This window comes from Camelina sativa, chromosome 6 (genome assembly GCF_030686135.1).
Source record: "Camelina sativa cultivar CO46 ecotype springtype chromosome 6, ASM3068613v1".
In the NCBI taxonomy this organism is placed as follows: Eukaryota; Viridiplantae; Streptophyta; class Magnoliopsida; order Brassicales; family Brassicaceae; genus Camelina; species Camelina sativa.
Window position 1 is genome coordinate 19,665,054 of NC_141885.1, and position 18,971 is coordinate 19,684,024.

An 18,971-nucleotide genomic window follows, 5' to 3' on the forward strand; every position below is an offset into this window, starting at 1 on the left:
AATAGTTCATCTCTATTTATAGAGGAAAAAATAGAGTTCCTCTAAAAATAGATAAAAAAAAATAGCAATCTCTATTATAAAGGTGAAAATAGAAATTTATTGGAGCAAAATTACTCTATAATAGAGTTTAAATGTGAAAATAGAGAACCGTTGAAGATGCTCTAAGCAAACACCACAACATATAACCATGGCGGACCCGTCAATTACAATTGCAAGTAAATCTCTCCTTCACGCATGTACATGTAAATGTTGATTGAACTACGTCATGCTTTTTTTTTGGGTTAAATATATTGTTTTCATGTTATAATCCGACAATTTATACCTGCCCTAAGAATTATGGAATATATATATATATATATATATATATATATATATATAAAGTTGGTTTTTCTCTCTTCTCATTCCTCCACCTCATCAATTCTTCTTTTCAATTTTTAAAAATATAATTCACATCATTAAAAAAATATAAAATATAAAGTTAATGCATAAATTAATTCACTCATTTTTGTAATATTTTAATTATTATTAAAAATTTAAAATAATATAAACTAAAAACAAAATGAAAAAAATACAACTAAAAAAAATATCAAAGTAAAATATGAATAGAGATCACATAAATACAAATTTAGATATTTCTATCATAACATATAACAATTGTATAAATATTTGTAAAAGTCTAGAAATAGGAGAAAAATAAAGCTAACATATATTTAATGGAACAAAAATTACTTTCAAAAGTTACAATTATTAGGATAAAGAAAATAAGAGTTTTAAAAAAAAAAATACAAAAAATTAAAGATTTTTTAAGTCAAGAGGTTAATCAATTCTTGATGTTAAATTATAAATTCATGTTATCGATTAAAAGTCAGTATATACTACTATTTCAATTATAGTATAATATAATTAATAATATATATATATATATATATATATATGTTGATTGCAAATCCAAGTAAGTAAATCTATCATTCACCCATGTCCATGAAAAATGTTGATTGTAGACTCTTTTTTTTGGGTTAAATATATAGTTTTGATGTTATAATCTGACAATTTAACCTGCCTTGAGAATTACTGACGGGAATAATGTCTCTTTTTTTAGCAACGACGAGAAAAATCTTATTATATAAAGTATGGTTTCAAAAGTTACTAACTCACCCGATCGTGACACGTGTCAATTTTAAAAATTATTTACTTATAAAATCGTGACAAGTGTCAATTTTACACAAATTTCTATTAAAAAAAAGAATCTCTAAAAAATCAAGAAATAAAAAAATTAGCTATTAACATGATCATGACACGTGTCACGTATACTGATGAGATGTTGACACGTGTCAAAAAAAACATTAAATCTAAATCTACATAAAATTTACATGTTTATATCTTTAAAAATTCCTAAATCAAAAAGGAAAATTAACAAAACTAATCTATCTTCTATTGTACGCTAATTATATTATATATTTTTCTCAATTAGATTTTGACATGTATAAACAAAAATAATAATTCATTAAGTATTAAACATGTATATTATTATTAATCAATAAATAATGAATAACAAATTTAAAAAGAATAGCATAAGTTATGTCAAAAGAATTCTTATTTTTGCAACGTAATAGAACAGCTAATTAAGAAAATAATATTATATCTACATAAAAATTATGTTTGTGAAGTAATCTCACTGCAGTGGTCATTGGAAACTCCAATTGTATAAATGCACCATAACACGAGGTATCGAGTCCCGCTATCTATGAATGTAGGGATTTGGCTAATGAACCGGCCTATTAAGGCTCAAATGTTGACCAAAAAAAAATTATTTGTTTATATCAAAAGCTTGGATCTTTGATTTTTATTTCCTATATAATTTTGCTGATCTATTGTGTGGTCTTTGATTAGTGAGGGTTCTTCAAGGGAAGCTATCAGATGCAATGAAATGGAATCGACGTATATAAATCCCGCTAATTTAATCAATGATGGTGACACTAATGGAGGTTCCAAAAGTGATTTTACAGTTAGTAGCATTATAAGTTTGGAAGATTAGTCGGTGATTGATGTTTCTGGTCAAAATCTAGAGTTTTCTCTTCGGAATAATGTTGATGATTCTGGTACTGAAACAAGAGCTGCTTGATCGAGTAATTGAGAAGCGATTTTCAAATTTGGGGAGTTGGAATGGTAAACCGTTTTAAAATTGATTTCAAACCGGATTTATGTGGTTTTCTATCGGATTTGGGTCGTAAACCGTTTAAACCCAGATATATGGAGAAATATATGAGAACTTCTGATTCATGTATAAATAAGTTTAGAATTTACGATTCAATAATATTCGAGACGAGGTCATAGTTTTAAGTAGTTTTGATATAATGCGATACACTTTTGAGGAGTAAATAGGTCGTTGATCCTTAACTTGATTATGACATCTGTCATGTTTTGTATTGTTTATAAAGTGTCTATTTTTTTTATTTGAATTATCTAAGACTTATATATACTATCGTGATTATAATTTTCAAATTTTTATTTTTTATTATGTTATATTAACTTTTTCTCAGTTTCTCAACTTTTATTAGGTTGGTCATAAATTCATTGTAATAGAATAGATAACTTTCACCATTTGTTCATACATAATATCTTTAGAGTAAAAAAAAATTCATGGTTAAAAAAATTATGTTACAAAACAATTTTAGTAATTTAAAGGACTATAATTATGCCAAAATGAAAGTAAAGAAATATAAAATTTGTTTAATTTGATCATAATATATTGTATATGTGGTGATAAATAGCATACTTTAACAATAAAATAATTTTGTAAGATCATAATTTTAATGATAAAAGATAAAGTAAAATTGTACATGCTTACTAATTAGATGTTGCTTTGATGAACTCTTTTCAATAAAATATTTTGTGAAAAAGTTGTGTAACGTTTTAAAAATTTGACAATAATAATACTCATAATGATGAGTATTTGGCAAAAGTTTTGGTGGGATATAATTTAGCTTTAAATTATTGTAATAATTGTTATTATATATTAAAAATATATAAATATAAATAAGTGTATGAAGGTAATACAAATATGATTTTTTTCTAACTAAAATTATTTATATATTTAATTCAGGAAATATTTTTGAAAATTTGTTTAATATTTAGGATTTATTTTTTCAACAAATTTTAAACCCGCACGATGTGCGGGTCCTTATCTAGTAATTCAATAAAGTATAATAAATAAAAATTTATTTGAGATCTTTGTTTTAGCAGTTTTATAAATTCATTTATCATACAAAAATCTCATTTAAAAAAAAACTGTTTAGTTAATATATTTTTTTTTGTCACAGCTACGGGAAGAGCGGTTTGTTTTCCAGGGGGAAAAAAAAAAGAACGGGTTTTCCCCATTTGTTGTTGGTTTTTTTTTTTTTTTTTTTCTCGCCTCAATTTGTATTTTTTATTTTATTTTATTAGATAATTAATTAATTATTTTTTGCAATATTTGTCCAGAGAGGGCTAAAAAGAAAAGACGAGGAGGAAGAACAAGGAAGCAGCATTATATATCTAAGCATTCTCTGCTCTTTTGAGAAACTCTCGCAGCCTCTTTAACCACAGGTAGGTTTACAAAACCCTAATTTTCTCCTTCTCTTATCTAATTTACCTTTTTTTTTCTCTCTTCTTTCTCGAATCCTCTCCCTAGAAAATCACGAACGATGAAGATGAGAAACGGCTATCCCCGAGCCAATCGAATTACTAAATAAAGCTTTTTGAAACCAAACTTTTTTTTTTCTTTTTCTTTTCTGAATGCGTGATTCGATTTCTCTTTTCGATTCATTGATTGTATCTGCACTGTATGTGTGTGTTTGTGTTGTATAGGGTTATTAGTTTTCGCAAAGTGATTGGATGAGTTTGGATGTGGAAGTGAAGCCAAGAGGAGGTTCACTCTTGTTATCATCATCATCATCATCATCATCATCATCATCATCGTTGTTTTCATTGTTGCCGTCATGGCACAACAACAATCTTCCCGACTCAATCGTCTCCTTACTTTGTTGGACAGTATCCTTGATTTTTTTTCTTTTTTCTTGTTACCAATGCTTTTTTTTTTGTTGCGCTTCTTCGTACCCTAATCTTTGAATATTTAGTACATGTTCTCCTTAATTATATTTTCCTTTGTAGCTGGTTCAACACAAGCTACTCGGCTAACTGCAGCCAAACAGATCGGTCATATTGCCAAGTCTCATCCTCAGGACTTGAGCTCTCTCCTGAGAAAGGTATACTCATCGGCGTTTTGTTTTCTTGGCTTTCTCCAATTCAACGTGGCTTCTGATAACAGAGATATATATGACTGTGGTTATAAGTTAGTTATACTGATTGGAATCAATGAAATTGCTAGTGGAAGTTATATATAGTTGTTTATTATTCTTCGTCGGTGTTCTAAACCTAGTATTCTGCTCTATGTGCTCGGTATAGGCGGGTAGACAGAATTGACTGTTGATCTAGATGAGTTGAGGCTTACAGAGATAATGTGATGTGTGGTTTAGGATCTGCATTGTGTATGTTCTGCACTATAAATCTCAAAATTATTCTTAGATACAAGGTGTCATCCCCTGTTTGATGGGTTTACTTCTTACATTGTCTTATATACATCACAAGTCCCTGCATGGCTAAGAAGAAGTTGTTTATAGAGCTATACACGAATATGATTTCTAAGAGCGCCTCCTATTGTTTGACAACTAGTTACCATTCATCTTTTAAAAGGCTGCTGTGAAGATTGTTTGAACATACCCAGCAGATCCTTTGTTAGTCCACACTGTTTCTAAAGAATGTCGAAGATAAAGATAAAGAATCTAGTGGGCTTTCAGAGTGGAATTTTAAGTAGGGTGACCACCTGCCTATCAATTAGTTTCAGGTTTTAACAGCAATTTTGGAGTGTTTTTGTTATTCGATTGAAGTTCAAGCTTTGTTAGGACACCTGGTCTTACTCATAAAATAATATATCTACTCAGGCTAGGGTTTGTGTTCTGGAGACCTTGTTTCTGCTGCTTTTCAGATATCATACATAAATATTCCCTCTTGGCATTATAGTTTAGGTATACATCTTTCTAAACTGCTATGTCGTTCTTTACATCAGATTTTTCTTTTGTTCCTTTGACTTAACTCAAATTTTCCGGGAATTAGGTTTTGCATCACCTCCGTAGTAAAAAGTGGGATACGAGGGTTGCTGCTGCTCATGCCATTGGTGCCATTGTTCTGAATGTCAAACATACTTCATTGAGTGAAATGTTAAATTCTTTAGCAACGAAGTTGGGTGAGGCCGGGATGTCTGATAATGTAGATGAAGTGGTGGCTTTGCGCAATCTTCAGTCCAAAATTCTAGCAAATGCGCCCTTCAGAAGGTTATTAATAGCTCTGTTACCGAATACATATGTTTTCTATCATCTACTATCAAGACTTCTTAGCTGGATTATTAGATGTCTTTGTCATGTTAAGGTTTCCCGATGTATTTTAATGTCTCTAACTTTTGGCATGTGCTAACAGCTTTGAGATGAATAAGGTTTTAGAGTTTGGCGCTTTGTTGGCATCTGGTGGACAGGTAATTTATCATTTTCCATTGTTTACTTGTCTAGGTTATTCTGTAAGATTTCATCCGTTTATCTCCGATGTAATTTCTTCATTGATATTTTGTCTTTAGGCCTTAGCAAACATCTTTGTGGAATTACATTTTTGTCTGTCTTAATTCGTTTGGAGTAACTAGGCCACTAGATGACATCTGGTTAGATTCTTTGAAGTGTTTGGGTTTAGTTAAGTTCTCTCGGCATAACAAAGAAACATGTTGGATAGTTGCTACATTGGAATTCTATAAGATTTTGTTGTTGTGGATCACAGCATTAGCATGATTGAAACTATAAGCGGGCTTTGGGCTTTATTCATCAAAAATAAGCTTTGTCAGCTGCACTCTGTAGAATTTGTTTTCTACAGTTTAATTATTTGGCATCCTTAAAATTATGTGACTTGGTTTGTAACTAACTGTTTCAACACTATCTGTTGATGCAATATGATATCTTACATTCGTTCTTTTTCTTTGAATTTTTGGTTTAGGGGAGCATGTGAAACCTTCTGTTATTACTCCCTTTATCCTTGCCATTTTTTTCTCCTCAAAATATGTTGTTTTTCTCATAAGATATGTTGCAGTTCCTTTTTTTCTAAACTAAAATCATGATAGCCAAAATTATTAGCAATTTCCGACTTGAAGAAACTGTTTTTGTTGCAGGAGTACGATATTTTGAATGACAATTCCAAGAATCCAAGGGATCGAGTGGCTCGTCAGAAAAAGAATCTCCGGCGACGTCTAGGTCAATAGCTTGTCTCCTTCTCTATTAATCAATTTCCATGGGAAGTGTTATTATTGTCCAATTGCATGACATGTGATATACCAGGGTAGATTAAATGTATGAATTAAGCGTAAACCCATTTGTCTGAGTCTATTATATCACTACTATATTTGTATCTACTCATTCTTTGTGAATTTGACTCTGTATATTGTAAATATTATATGTTTTACTTGATGGATGCATCTATTGAACATACTTCTGACAATTTATGAACAGGTTTGGACATGTGTGAGCAGTTTATGGATGTCAATGAAATGATTGGAGATGAGGATCTTATTGAGCAGAAGTCCAGTGTTCCTGCGAATGGGGTTGGAAACAGATTATATGCAAACTATTCTCCACATCATATTCAACAATACGTTTCAAGAATGGTTCCCCGTGTCAATTCTAGGAGGCCAAGCGCAAGGGAATTGAATTTACTGAAACGAAAAGCAAAAATAAGCTCAAAAGATCAAGCTAAAGGTAGCTGCGAAGTAGCAGATGTTGAGATGACATCGTCTTATGTTGCCTCAACCTCAAAAGGAATTTTGTCCGACTCAATGGAGTCTAACAAGGTATTTGGATAATGTATACTCATAATGACGGATAACCAACTTGCAGAATGTTAGTACAGCTTTCAGCCCTTTGTCAATGTGTTGGTTTTGTAAATGACGGACATAAGACCTGATTAGTACCAACAAGAAGTCGTAGTAGTAGATGAAAGATTCAATATTGACTATGCTGCTTTCTCTTAGGTGTACAATCTCTGACGAATGTACTAGTCCAAATTTTGTTAGCAACAAACATCAAGCTGCGTAGGGAATGCTCTTGATAGAATTTTAGAACTTCTTGATTTTGGCGGATCATATTTCCTACTGTCTTATACTCCTGTATGTGCTACTTGAAATTTCGTAGGCAGACATTGGGAATGAGGATGATATTGAGCCTGATGGAGATGGAAAATGGCCTTTCCACAGTTTTGTTGAGCAACTTATTCTTGACATGTTTGACCCGGGTAAGGTTTATGTACTTCTGCTATTTACAGTTTACCTTCTGTCACTTATTGAGTTCTAGTTAAGTTGGCTAATAATCCGATAATATATTCAGCATGGGAGATCCGCCATGGAAGTGTAATGGCTTTAAGAGAAATATTAATGCTTCATGGTGGTTCTGCTGGAGTGTCAACAACAGAGTTTAGCTCAGATAATGGGTTTGAGTTGAAAGAAGTCTTGAATAAAGTAACACGAGAAAGAGAAATCGACTTGAATATGGAGGTTTCAGAAAATGAGCTTGAGCCAGTTCGAAAAAGACCTAAGATTGAGGATCCATCAAAATCATTTATTGATAACAATGTTTTGGAAGTTATTGAGGGTGACTACGATATTAATTTTAAAGATGAAGATGCTGAGTTCTTAATACCACCAGTGAAGGTCAATGGTCAAACTGACTCCAGTTCTATGAAAGTGGAACCTCAATCTTCTTTTGATGGCTCGCCATCTCACACTGAAATAAACAATGTGGCAGAGGTTAACAATCATCTTGAAGATAAGAGTTTTATTGAGGAACCGGTAATACTTAAGCATCAGGAAGAAAATCTCGAAATGTTGGAAGAAAATCTCGAAGTGTTGAATTTGGTTAAACAAGCTAGGCATTCTTGGATAAAAAATTTTGAATTTCTCCAGGATTGCACCATTCGTTTCTTATGTGTGCTTTCACTTGATCGGTAAGACTTTGGTATTTTATCCTAGATTTTCTTTTCCATGTTTAGCTGTTTCTGCTTCATAGCAACTATGGTAGCACGATTGTTTTAAAAGGTTCTAATATTGGCTGAGATTTGGTTGGTCATTTCCTAGTTAATGATTATCTTTCTATCTGCTGCAGATTTGGGGATTACATTTCTGATCAGGTAGTTGCTCCTGTGCGGGAAGCTTGTGCCCAAGCACTTGGTGCTACTTTTAAATACATGAGTCCCTCGTTGATTTATGAGACATTAAATATTTTGCTTCAGATGCAGGTAATATTTATCATTTCTTTTTTAACCTACTCAAACTAAGAAACTTGTTGCGGTCTTTATAAGCTATAAAACTGTTTAGTAATCTTTAGCATATATATTTTTTCAGCGCCGGCCTGAATGGGAAATTCGTCATGGAAGTCTTTTGGGCATCAAGTACTTGGTTGCTGTGAGACAGGTAAAATTTCAGCACGTGGTTGCTAATTACACATTTTTTTGGAAAACTGGAAAATGACTTTTTTACAGTCTTGTTTTAACGTTTTTTCGTGTCTGGAGAATTTTTTTTTTTTCTATCTATCATGATATGTAGTAGTTTTAAATTTTCTGAGGCTCTGTGTAGTTGACTTGACTTGTTCTTGGTTTGTAGAGACAGTGTTAGCTTTTCTTTCTCATTTTCCCCTGATTTTTCCATTTGCAGGAAATGCTCCAAGATTTGCTTGGCTGTATTCTTCCTGCGTGTAAAGCAGGGTTAGAGGATTCTGACGATGATGTGCGAGCAGTTGCCGCTGATGCTCTTATACCGGCAGCAGCTGCTATTGTCTCTTTGAGAGGACAGACATTACTTTCCATCGTCATGCTACTGTGGGATATTTTGCTTGAATTGGATGACTTAAGTCCATCAACCAGCAGGTAAGCAAGTGTAAAATTACATTCTAGCCTTTTCACGATCCAAAATCCTTTTTTTTTCTGGGTATTTGGAGTCTTCTGAACGAGATCAATTTTGAATCAGTAAAATTTTCATGCAGTGTTATGAACCTCCTGGCAGAAATCTATTCCCAAGATGACATGATCCTGGTGATGCACAAGGAATTATCAGTAGGGGAGGAACAAAATATTGACCTCAATGGAATGGGTCATGTCGAGAGTTTTGGAGAAAGAAGAGATGTCAAGGAAAGCCCTTACGCATTATCAGCTTTAGCCCCTAGGTTGTGGCCATTTACAAGGCACGACATCACATCGGTTCGATTTTCCGCTATTCGAACTCTGGTAGGTTTTTATTGTTTATTTAGGATAAAATCTCTCTTAGCGCTTGCTGTCTATGTTTGTAGCCACTTGCATGATTTACATGTATCTTACGCCTTGAGTTTCTCTGGCCTATCAAATTGAGATGCAAATCCCTTTTGTTTACTTCGAAATACACTTTATTTTATGTCCCTTCCATATGCTTATAGCGTGGTTTCCTCAATTTCCCCCTGGCAGGAACGACTTCTTGAAGCTGGATGCAGAAAGAACATTTCTGAGCAGTCTAAAAGTTCTTTTTGGCCAGCTTCTGTTTTAGGGGACACCCTGAGGATCGTCTTTCAAAATCTTTTGCTTGAATCAACTGAGGAGATTCTGGAGTGTTCGGAGAGAGTGTGGAGACTATTGGTTCAGGTACTTAGTAATGAAATGTTGCTTTTCTTTTAAACACTCGTAAATTTTTTCCATGCTTTTTTTTTGCCCTTCTTCTTCACCCGTAGAATTAAATGATCTTCGTTCTTAGTTTGCATTGAAATAAAAACTATAGAGTAGGTTTCTAATTTGCGTGGTTACATGTGGCATATCTTCTTGATATGTAAGATTTTGGTATTAAGTTCCACAATGATTAGAATGTGTTTGCATCTGAACCCTTTTCTTATATTAGTAGCTGATGCCTTTTACATTCAAAAGTTTACCCAGAGACAATGCTCTTTAATGGCAGGAAGGTACATGTTAGATGTTGTGAGAATCATGTTGCTGGTTGCCTAGGAATTTGAGTTGTGTAGTATCTCTACCTGAAAACGTGTTATCGTTATTATATTTTCGTTGTTTCGACGTTTAAATGTTAAGGCCAGCCTAATTTTTTCGTATATGGACCTAGATTATCTCTCATTTTTCTTCTTATTCAGTGCCCAGTGGATGATTTAGAAGATGCTGCAATATCATACATGGCTTCGTGGATAGAACTTGCAGCTACTCCTTATGGCTCCACATTGGATGCTACAAAAATGTTTTGGCCAGTAGCTCTCCCTCGTAAGAGTCATTTCAAAGCTGCTGCTAAGATGAAAGCTGTTAAACTTGAGAATGAAGCTTCCAGCATTCTGGGTTTTGATTATGCAAGAAGCTCTCCTTCCCTTGAAAAACATGAAGATGCTTCTGCCAAGTCCACTAAAATTATCGTCGGCTCAGATATGGATATGTCAGTGACCCGCACCCGGGTAGTTACAGCATCTGCATTAGGTATCTTTGCATCCCGATTGAGAGAGGGTTCAGTGCAGTTTGTGGTAGATCCACTGAGTAGTACTCTTACTTCTTTGTCTGGTGTTCAGCGCCAGGTATGCATCTCTATGTCTGTATCTCGTTATCTCTCTATCACTAGACATGTATTGCATGTTTTGAACTAAACCGTTGGCTTTGCAGGTTGCGTCCATTGTGCTTATCTCTTGGTTCAGAGAAACTAAATGCAAGGTCCTTTCTGATGGAAGTGGAAGTTTGCCTGAGTTTCCTAGTCCTCTTAAAAAATGGCTCCTAGATTTGTTAGCTTGCTCAGATCCTGCTTTCCCCACTAAAGACAAACTTCTTCCTTATGCTGAGCTCTCAAGAACATACACTAAAATGAGGAATGAAGCTTCTCAGTTGTTACATACAGTTGAAACCTGCCATTGTTTTGATAAGTTATTATCAACGAATAAACTCGATGTGGAGAGCGTGAGTGCTGATGAGACAATTGAGTTTGCATCAGCACTAGCTTTGTGGAACAAAGAAAGTGCTGGAAATGAATCCTTCGAAAAGCAAGTTTTTGAAGTTGTGGAGTCATCTAGGCAACAGCTATTAAATACTGCTGGTTATTTAAAGTGTGTCCAGGTACATTGGGATCTCTTTTCATATGATTCATGTGCTATTTCAAATCTTGTTCTGCTAGATTGTCATAAGTCATGTAAATTACTCGTTTCAGTTTCTCAAGATTGAACCTTATTTATCCTATTTCTGGTTTATGTTTATGCAGAGTAATCTACATATTACTGTCACCTCCCTGATTGCTGCTGCAGTTGTTTGGATGTCAGAATTTCCTGCTAGACTTAATCCAATAATCTTGCCGCTGATGGCTTCAATAAAAAGAGAGCAGGTAGCAACTAAAATCTAAATGTTTGTTCATGTTCGCTGAACTGAATACTGACTGATTCTGTTCTTTTTCAAGGAACAAATACTACAGCAAATAGCTGCAGAGGCTCTTGCAGAGCTCATTGCTTACTGCGTAGATCGGAAGCCAAGCCCCAATGACAAGTTACTCAAGAATATATGTAGCTTGACGTGCATGGATCCTTGCGAAACACCTCAAGCTAGCATTATTAGCTCTATGGATATTGTTGATGATATGGATTTTCTGTCCTCGCGGAGTAACGCAGGAAAACAAAAGGCAAAAGTCGTGTTGGCTGTTAGCGAAGATAGGTCTAAAGTTGAGGGTTTTATCACAAGGAGAGGATCTGAACTTGCGTTGAAGCATTTAAGCTTGAAATTTGGTGGTTCCTTGTTTGAAAAACTCCCAAAATTGTGGGAGTGCCTCACTGAGGTTCTTGTTCCTGGAATTCCTGCCGATAAACAGAATATTGACCTCAAAATAGAATCTATTTCAGATCCACAGGTCCTGATAAACAACATCCAGGTATACCAAGTGAAGTGCTATACTTGCATTATTTGAACAGTTCCAAGGGATAGGCCAAAAAACAAAGCTTAATATTGAATATGCAGAGCCGTAACTTGGTGTACTTTTGTCTCTATGTTTTCCAGGTGGTACGTTCAATAGCACCAGTGATGGAAGAAACATTGAAACCTAGACTGCTCAGTCTCCTGCCTTGTATTTTCAAATGCGTTCGCCATTCTCATGTGGCTGTTAGATTGGCTGCTTCTAGATGTGTTATGACAATGGCTAAATCAATGACAGAAGATGTCATGGCAGCAGTAGTGGAAAATGCTATTCCAATGTTGGGAGATTTGACATGCATTAATGCTAGACAAGGTTCAGGAATGCTTATTGGTTTGCTTGTACAGGGACTGGGTGTAGAACTGGTTCCGTATTCTCCTTTATTGGTTGTTCCCCTCCTGAGATGCATGAGCGATGTTGACAGTTCAGTCAGGCAGAGTGTGACACGTAGCTTTGCTGCTCTTGTACCTATGCTTCCTTTAGCACGTGGTGTTCCCCCTCCTGTGGGGTTGAGCAAAGATCTATCTAGCAATGCAGAGGATGCAAAATTTTTGGAGCAGTTACTTGACAACTCCCATATAGATGATTACAAGCTTTGCACTGAGTTAAAAGTTCAATTAAGAAGGTAATTTAGTCTTCGATTAAATGAAAGTTTGTTCTCTGTTCTGAATGTCTTAGTCATTCAAGGTTTATGTGTTGTTTTCTGATTTGGTCGTTTCACTGGCATTTTTTTCTGTTTATTTTTTATTTTATTTATTTTTTTTTTTTTTTCCTGGGTATTCCCAGTTGCATCTAAACAATATTGAGGGTTTGGTTTGTGAGGAATAGTAGGACATTGAACGTATCGTTAGCGTGAGCAGGGTAGAATTCGCGAAATTCGTTTTCCCCCGGTTCTTGGGGGATAGGATTAGACGTATTCCATCATGTAAATCAATGCTCTATATTGCTGATTTGAATTGAGAGGGAACTGTATTGCTATCATATCATCCTGGAATATTTATCAGTTTTCTGTTTTCAGGTATCAACAAGAAGGAATCAATTGGTTAGGATTTCTGAAACGTTTTAAGCTCCATGGAATTCTCTGTGATGATATGGGGCTTGGTAAGACGCTTCAAGCATCTGCAATTGTGGCATCTGATGCAGCAGAGCGTCGCGGTTCAACAGATGAACCAGATGTTTTTCCATCTATAATTGTTTGCCCATCAACATTAGTTGGCCATTGGGAATTTGAAATTGAGAAGTATATCGACCTTTCCCTGCTGAGCGTGTTGCAGTATGTTGGCTCTGCTCAAGACCGCGTTTCTCTCCGTGAACAGTTCAACAACCACAATGTCATTATAACATCTTATGATGTGGTCCGCAAGGATGTTGATTATCTGACACAGTTTTCATGGAACTACTGTATCCTGGATGAAGGACACATAATTAAGAATGCTAAATCTAAAATTACTTCAGCAGTAAAACAATTGAAGGCCCAGCACCGGCTTATCCTCAGTGGAACACCAATACAGGTTACATTGGAGTGCTCAACTAAAGTTTAATTTGCGTTCTTTTATATTGAGTGATATTGTTTCCTTTTTTTTGCAGAATAATATCATGGAGCTGTGGTCCCTTTTTGACTTCTTGATGCCTGGATTTCTTGGGACAGAGAGACAGGTAGCGCTTATTCACATTTCCTGCTTTTATGTTGTCACAAATTACCAATTTTCAGGGTCACTTTTGAATGCTGTTTGGAAGAAGTATTCTTGGATTTTTGTTGTTGTCATGAACGAGAAATGTGTTTCTTTATTGGGCAGTTTCAAGCATCTTATGGAAAACCGTTGCTGGCAGCTAGAGATCCTAAATGCTCTGCTAAGGATGCTGAAGCGGGTGTATTAGCAATGGAAGCACTCCATAAGCAGGTAATGCACTCCATAAGAAGCACTCATCGTTTCCGGCTTTTTATGTTTCCTTGCAATTATTGAGAAATGGTAGCATCATTACCTGATAACATCTTCGTATCATGTAGGTTATGCCATTCTTACTCCGACGTACGAAAGAAGAAGTCCTCTCTGATTTGCCAGAAAAAATAATTCAGGACAGATACTGTGACCTTAGTCCTGTCCAGTTGAAGCTTTATGAGCAATTTTCTGGTTCAAGTGCTAAGCAAGAAATATCTAGTATCATAAAAGTTGATGGGTCAGCAGATTCCGGAAATGCTGATGTTGCGCCAACAAAATCATCCACACACGTTTTCCAGGTATAGTATTGTTGCTGCATTGAAGGGAACATCAATAATTATATTCACTCCCATGTATCACCTATATAGTATGGGGAGACCTGATTTATGTTTGGGTTTTAATTTTCCAGGCACTGCAGTACCTGCTTAAACTCTGCAGTCATCCGCTTCTTGTTCTTGGCGATAAGGTTACAGAGCCGCTGGCTTCTGATTTGTCAGCAATGATAAATGGATGTTCGGACATAATCACTGAGCTTCATAAAGTACAACACTCTCCAAAGCTTGTTGCTCTTCAGGAAATTTTAGAAGAATGTGGAATAGGTTCTGATGCTTCTAGTTCAGATGGCACTCTTAGTGTAGGCCAGCACAGAGTTCTGATATTTGCACAGCACAAAGTGCATATCGATTATCCTACATCTCTAATTTCTTCCATTGTAAGATTGCCCAAGATCTAAGTATGTTATTTATGCAGGCTTTGCTGGATATCATTGAAAAAGACTTGTTTCAAGCCCACATGAAAAGGCAAGTTCAAGTTGTGAAATTTACTCTTTTTATTGTCAGTCTAGTTTTATTGTCAGTGGTCTCCTAATTTTTGACTTGAAAAGTCTAAAAACTGATCAGCCTTTTTCGCTTAAGTTGGTTTTTGCTTAACTTGTTTGTTGTAATTCCATATTCCTCTCTTAATTTATATCCTTAAATCTGGCTTCTTCAATATGTTCGCTCATCTGTTTTACCTTATTCTAAAAGCAGTGTCACATATATGCGACTAGATGGTTCAGTTGTACCGGAGAAGAGGTTTGAGATTGTGAAGGCCTTTAATTCAGATCCTACAATTGATGTTCTGCTCCTGACAACACATGGTATGCTTTCTCCGACAATGAAGTTATGCTATCTAAAGTAGATCTTCTGACCAAGTTATAACTGAATAACTTCTTTTTGCTCCTTCAGTTGGCGGGCTTGGGTTGAATCTGACCTCTGCTGACACACTTGTATTTATGGAGCATGATTGGAATCCAATGCGTGATCATCAGGTAGAGGATTTATATTTTTCTTTGGCTTTCTTCCATGTAATTGGTCGAATTTCACTTGGCAAGGAGGAAGAATGTCCCATCTCTTACAGTTAAAATACAAAAAATTAAGAATATCTGGGACACACGACGATGGTTTTTTTTTTTTTATTGGGGTTTGCTAATAGAGGTGAACAAAATGTGGCAGGCGATGGACAGAGCGCATAGATTGGGACAGAAAAGAGTTGTAAATGTACACCGTCTCATAATGCGTGGCACACTTGAAGAGAAAGTGATGAGTCTCCAAAGATTTAAAGTGTCGGTTGCCAATACGGTAATCAATGCTGAGAATGCGAGTATGAAGACAATGAACACTGATCAGTTGCTTGACTTATTTGCTTCAGCTGAAACTTCGAAAAAGGTAAAACATTTTATATGATAGAGCAAGTCTCTAAACTGAAGAAGCAGATTGGTATCCCTCAATAATCGTGTCTTTATTGTAGGGTGGTGCATCTTCAAAGAAGGGATCAGAGGATAATGATCAGATTAGTGGAATTGGAAAAGGACTGAAGGCAATTCTAGGAAACTTAGAAGAACTGTGGGATCAATCACAGTACACAGAAGAGTACAACCTTAGCCAGTTCTTAGTTAAGCTTAACGGATAATGGCCAAAAAATTGAAGAATTTGTGTACATATTTATTCAGCTCGATTAAGGAGAACCCAACAGTTTTGACGTTCCAAACACATAAAAGGTTACATCCGCTCTCTCTTTTTTTGTCTCCATTTGTTTTCTGGTCAATCTTTTTGGATTCATAAAGAAGAAATTATTTTAAGTTATAAAAGGAGAAAACGAGAAAAGAGAGATTGGAGACATTGAGTCGTTAGTTTTGGCAGTACGACCGGTCTAATGTTTGTGACCGCCAAAGTAGTTTTTGTAGTGATTCTGAATCGTGTAAATACGCTTTTAACCAGCAGCTTTTCCTCTTCAGTTTCAGCTTTTTTAAGTCAAGTTTATGTGACAAGTCTTCTTCTCCTTTTTTTTCTCTGTTACCTTTGTTTTGTCGGTGTTCCAAGTTCAAAAGCATAAAACAGGTAAAAAGGAAAAAGAAAAAGCATCATCATCACTCTTGAGTAATTGACGAATCTCTCCAAACCGACGCCAATTAAGCCTTAGCTATCTTGAACCAATATAGTTTTGCACGAATTAACTAAACCAATTCGTGTGTTGTTTCAATGGTCGAAAGCTTCATCATCGAAATGAGGGATGAGATTATCATTAGAGTTTTTCCGCTGCGGTTTAATCATTGATTGGGAAATTGTTTTTACACGCTTCGAAGATTAGTCTTAGTTCAGATTTTTCCGATTATATCAAAAATAACAAACGAATTAACCCTTGTAGTTTTTGTTTAACCATCATAGAAACATCGCTTGCCCTCTCTTATGAGTTACATAATTCGTTTTGTTTTTAAATTAAATCTAAAAGTAGGAGAAAAACATAGCAACACCTGATCGACAATCTGACTCTCTATATATACACAAATTCACAACAACCCGACACACAACAACAGTTATTGTTTTTTCACAAAGTTGAGCCTAGAAAAGATAAATCAGTCAAGAATGTCAGAGCAAAGAAAAGACGAGATGAGACTTGGATCACCAAATTTCATGAGCAAGTCAAGATACTGCATAGCTTCTTGAGGAGTAAGACCCTCAAGTAAGAAATCAAAGGAATCAGAATGAGTTCCTCTCATAACTTCCAATCCTTGATTCATCAGTTTCTTATGCTTCTCTTTCCCCATTTCTGCAGCTTCCACCATTGGCAACAAATCTTTCTCTTCCTCTTCAAAATGTGCTTTACACATCATCTGCTTGTAAACAAACAAACAAAAAAAACTCAAATCTTTACAAGAACATACAAAACAAAGTTCAAACATTAGTAGTGCTTTTTTTGTTATTTAAACTCGCCTGCAATGATTTGAAACGAGAAGCAAGACTAATAAGAGCTTCTGAACAAATCCCAGAATCCAAAACTCCAATTGATTTGATATCTTCTTTGATCCCATTCACCTTCGGTAACTCTCTCCCATGTTCCTCATTCGCACTTTTACACATCCCTACACACAACAACAAATCAGTATTTGCAGAGATCAATTTCAACATTTGACAATGAGAAATCCAAAATCAAAACCTCGATCTACAGATTCGAGAACAGGGAACAAGATTCTCTCTTCCATCTGAGCATGTTCAACCATAAGCTCTTGTAAATGAGTATAGCTCTTTGCGAATTTCCTAATCTCCATCTTCGGCGTACCAACGGACGGATCCACAGCTCTTTTACCACCACGCGCCGCCAGATCCTCCGACCATCTCAACATCCTCTCGATATGCCAAAGCATGCTCCTGTGCTGTAGCCAAATCGCTCTCACTATCAACGGAGTGTCTTCGTCGAAACCTTCGAGGTTAAACTTCCAAATCATCAGACGCGGCTCCGGGAACTTGTCCTCGATGTAACGGAGGAGAACCTCCTGAGATCCTGACACCGTCTCCGATCCGACTTGAATCGTCGGCTTTTGGTCTTCAGACGGAACGAAACGGAGCGGGACTTTCTTGTGAAGGAGAGCGAATCGGAGATACGATGTCACCAGACTGTTTGGAGGTCCGTACAGTCTCACAGTAGCGGCGAAGCTCACCGTCGCCGCCGTTTCAGTTTTCGTGGCGATGGGGATTCTCGGGGCTGAAACGACGGATGCGCCGTCTGAAGGAGGAGGTTTGACGACGAGGTCGAAGGGTGAGATCTCAGCCGTGGATTTAGTGGAGCTGGAGAAGCAAGTTCCCATTGTTTTTTTGGGGAGTGCAGGAAACGTGAGAAACGAAATCTAGAATCTAGATACGTAGAAGAAGATGACGAAATCGAGAAAGAGAGAAGAAGAAGCTGGAGTGAATTGCAAGAAATTGAAAGTGAGTTGAAGAAGATGAGATTGATAAGAAGAAGAAGAAGAAGAAGAAAGGTGTCACGCCATTATCATATTTATTTGCCTTTAAGCTTTTTTTTAGGAACATGAATGAGAGAAGGATTATGAGATTCAGTTCTCTCTGTAATTTTTAAAAGTCTTTCCCAATTTTGCATTTATTTTTTCCTTTGACCAAAAGAACAAAAGAAAAAATTAGACAAACAAATAAATTACTACTATAAACAAAACCAAATTTTGATTATGGATCTAAAATGGTTGATTAGGTTCTAAAATAGTACTACTACATCCAATACAATACATAAACCCAAACTGATTAATTTAGTAAAAAATTATTTCTGCTTTTAGTGTTGTGTCGATTCGTAGATAAACCCCACTTTATGAGAATTGAGGATAAGAAAAATAAAATGTTTTTCTTTTTTTTGGGTTTGAGATTTTTCTTTGAATTTTTTTTTTTTTTTATGCGCCACCCCATTTATTTAGTTTTTTCCTTTTTTAATGAGATCTGGGAGTAATTAATTCATAATTGGCATCTTGTATGTAAAATTATCTAATCAATTTTGGAGGATCTCTCTAATAGTTATTGCGCGATCATGCGTGTCTCTTGTTGAACAATATCTTCTTGATATTAAAATCAATTGTAATAGGAAACCAGTTCTTGTTTTTTCAAAATCAAGTTATACTTTTCTTGGTTTTGAGATAATGCTTCCATTTTTTTTTAAAAGTATGTTTGATTTAGATCTATTATCCTAGTCCTAGA

At 35.4% G+C, this 18,971-nt stretch overlaps 2 protein-coding genes across 4 annotated transcripts; one reads left to right on the top strand and one right to left on the bottom strand.

Annotated features, from left to right (window-relative positions):
* Positions 1–3,474: 3,474 nt before the first annotated feature.
* Positions 3,475–16,230, top strand: LOC104699119 (TATA-binding protein-associated factor BTAF1). 3 transcript variants are annotated; one of them, XM_087453373.1, is made up of 30 exons: positions 3,475–3,585; positions 3,847–4,029; positions 4,150–4,244; positions 4,980–5,063; positions 5,152–5,369; positions 5,512–5,566; positions 6,245–6,326; positions 6,582–6,919; positions 7,260–7,359; positions 7,452–8,067; positions 8,226–8,358; positions 8,465–8,533; positions 8,774–8,985; positions 9,102–9,342; positions 9,556–9,729; positions 10,224–10,649; positions 10,735–11,178; positions 11,321–11,440; positions 11,513–11,977; positions 12,103–12,641; positions 13,035–13,527; positions 13,604–13,672; positions 13,813–13,917; positions 14,025–14,255; positions 14,366–14,629; positions 14,707–14,756; positions 14,985–15,094; positions 15,183–15,265; positions 15,450–15,662; positions 15,745–16,230. In XM_087453373.1, exons 5-30 carry the CDS (start codon positions 5,254–5,256, stop codon positions 15,904–15,906), a joined length of 5,910 nt encoding a protein of 1,969 aa, XP_087309499.1. In that variant the 5' UTR covers positions 3,475–3,585; positions 3,847–4,029; positions 4,150–4,244; positions 4,980–5,063; positions 5,152–5,253; the 3' UTR covers positions 15,907–16,230. The 3 variants fall into 3 exon arrangements, with proteins under 3 accessions (XP_087309499.1, XP_087309497.1, XP_087309498.1); XM_087453371.1 differs by lacking the exon at positions 4,980–5,063; XM_087453372.1 differs by lacking the exon at positions 4,980–5,063 and having other exon boundaries at positions 14,366–14,497.
* A 411-nt stretch (positions 16,231–16,641) lies between these two features.
* On the bottom strand, positions 16,642–18,563 carry LOC104791700 (uncharacterized). Its single transcript, XM_010517648.3, has 3 exons — positions 17,431–18,563; positions 17,208–17,356; positions 16,642–17,107 (listed from the first exon to the last, which is right to left on the bottom strand). Exons 1-3 carry the CDS (start codon positions 18,077–18,079, stop codon positions 16,850–16,852), a joined length of 1,056 nt encoding a protein of 351 aa, XP_010515950.1. The 5' UTR covers positions 18,080–18,563; the 3' UTR covers positions 16,642–16,849.
* Between the last annotated feature and the right edge of the window lie 408 nt (positions 18,564–18,971).

Bases quoted from the DNA above. Each gene is read 5' to 3' on its own strand.
- LOC104791700 (XM_010517648.3), bottom strand. From the start codon at position 18,079: ATGGGAACTTGCTTCTCCAGCTCCACTAAATCCACGGCTGAGATCTCA. The intron at 17,357-17,430 runs GTTTTGATTTTG...TGTTGTGTGTAG, and splicing joins TCTCGAATCTGTAGATCGAG to GGATGTGTAAAAGTGCGAAT. The intron at 17,108-17,207 runs GCGAGTTTAAAT...GTTTACAAGCAG, and splicing joins CTCGTTTCAAATCATTGCAG to ATGATGTGTAAAGCACATTT.
- LOC104699119 (XM_087453371.1), top strand. From the start codon at position 3,978: ATGGCACAACAACAATCTTCCCGACTCAATCGTCTCCTTACTTTGTTG. The intron at 6,327-6,581 runs GTCAATAGCTTG...ATTTATGAACAG, and splicing joins GAATCTCCGGCGACGTCTAG to GTTTGGACATGTGTGAGCAG. The intron at 14,757-14,984 runs GCAAGTTCAAGT...TTCTAAAAGCAG, and splicing joins TTTCAAGCCCACATGAAAAG to TGTCACATATATGCGACTAG.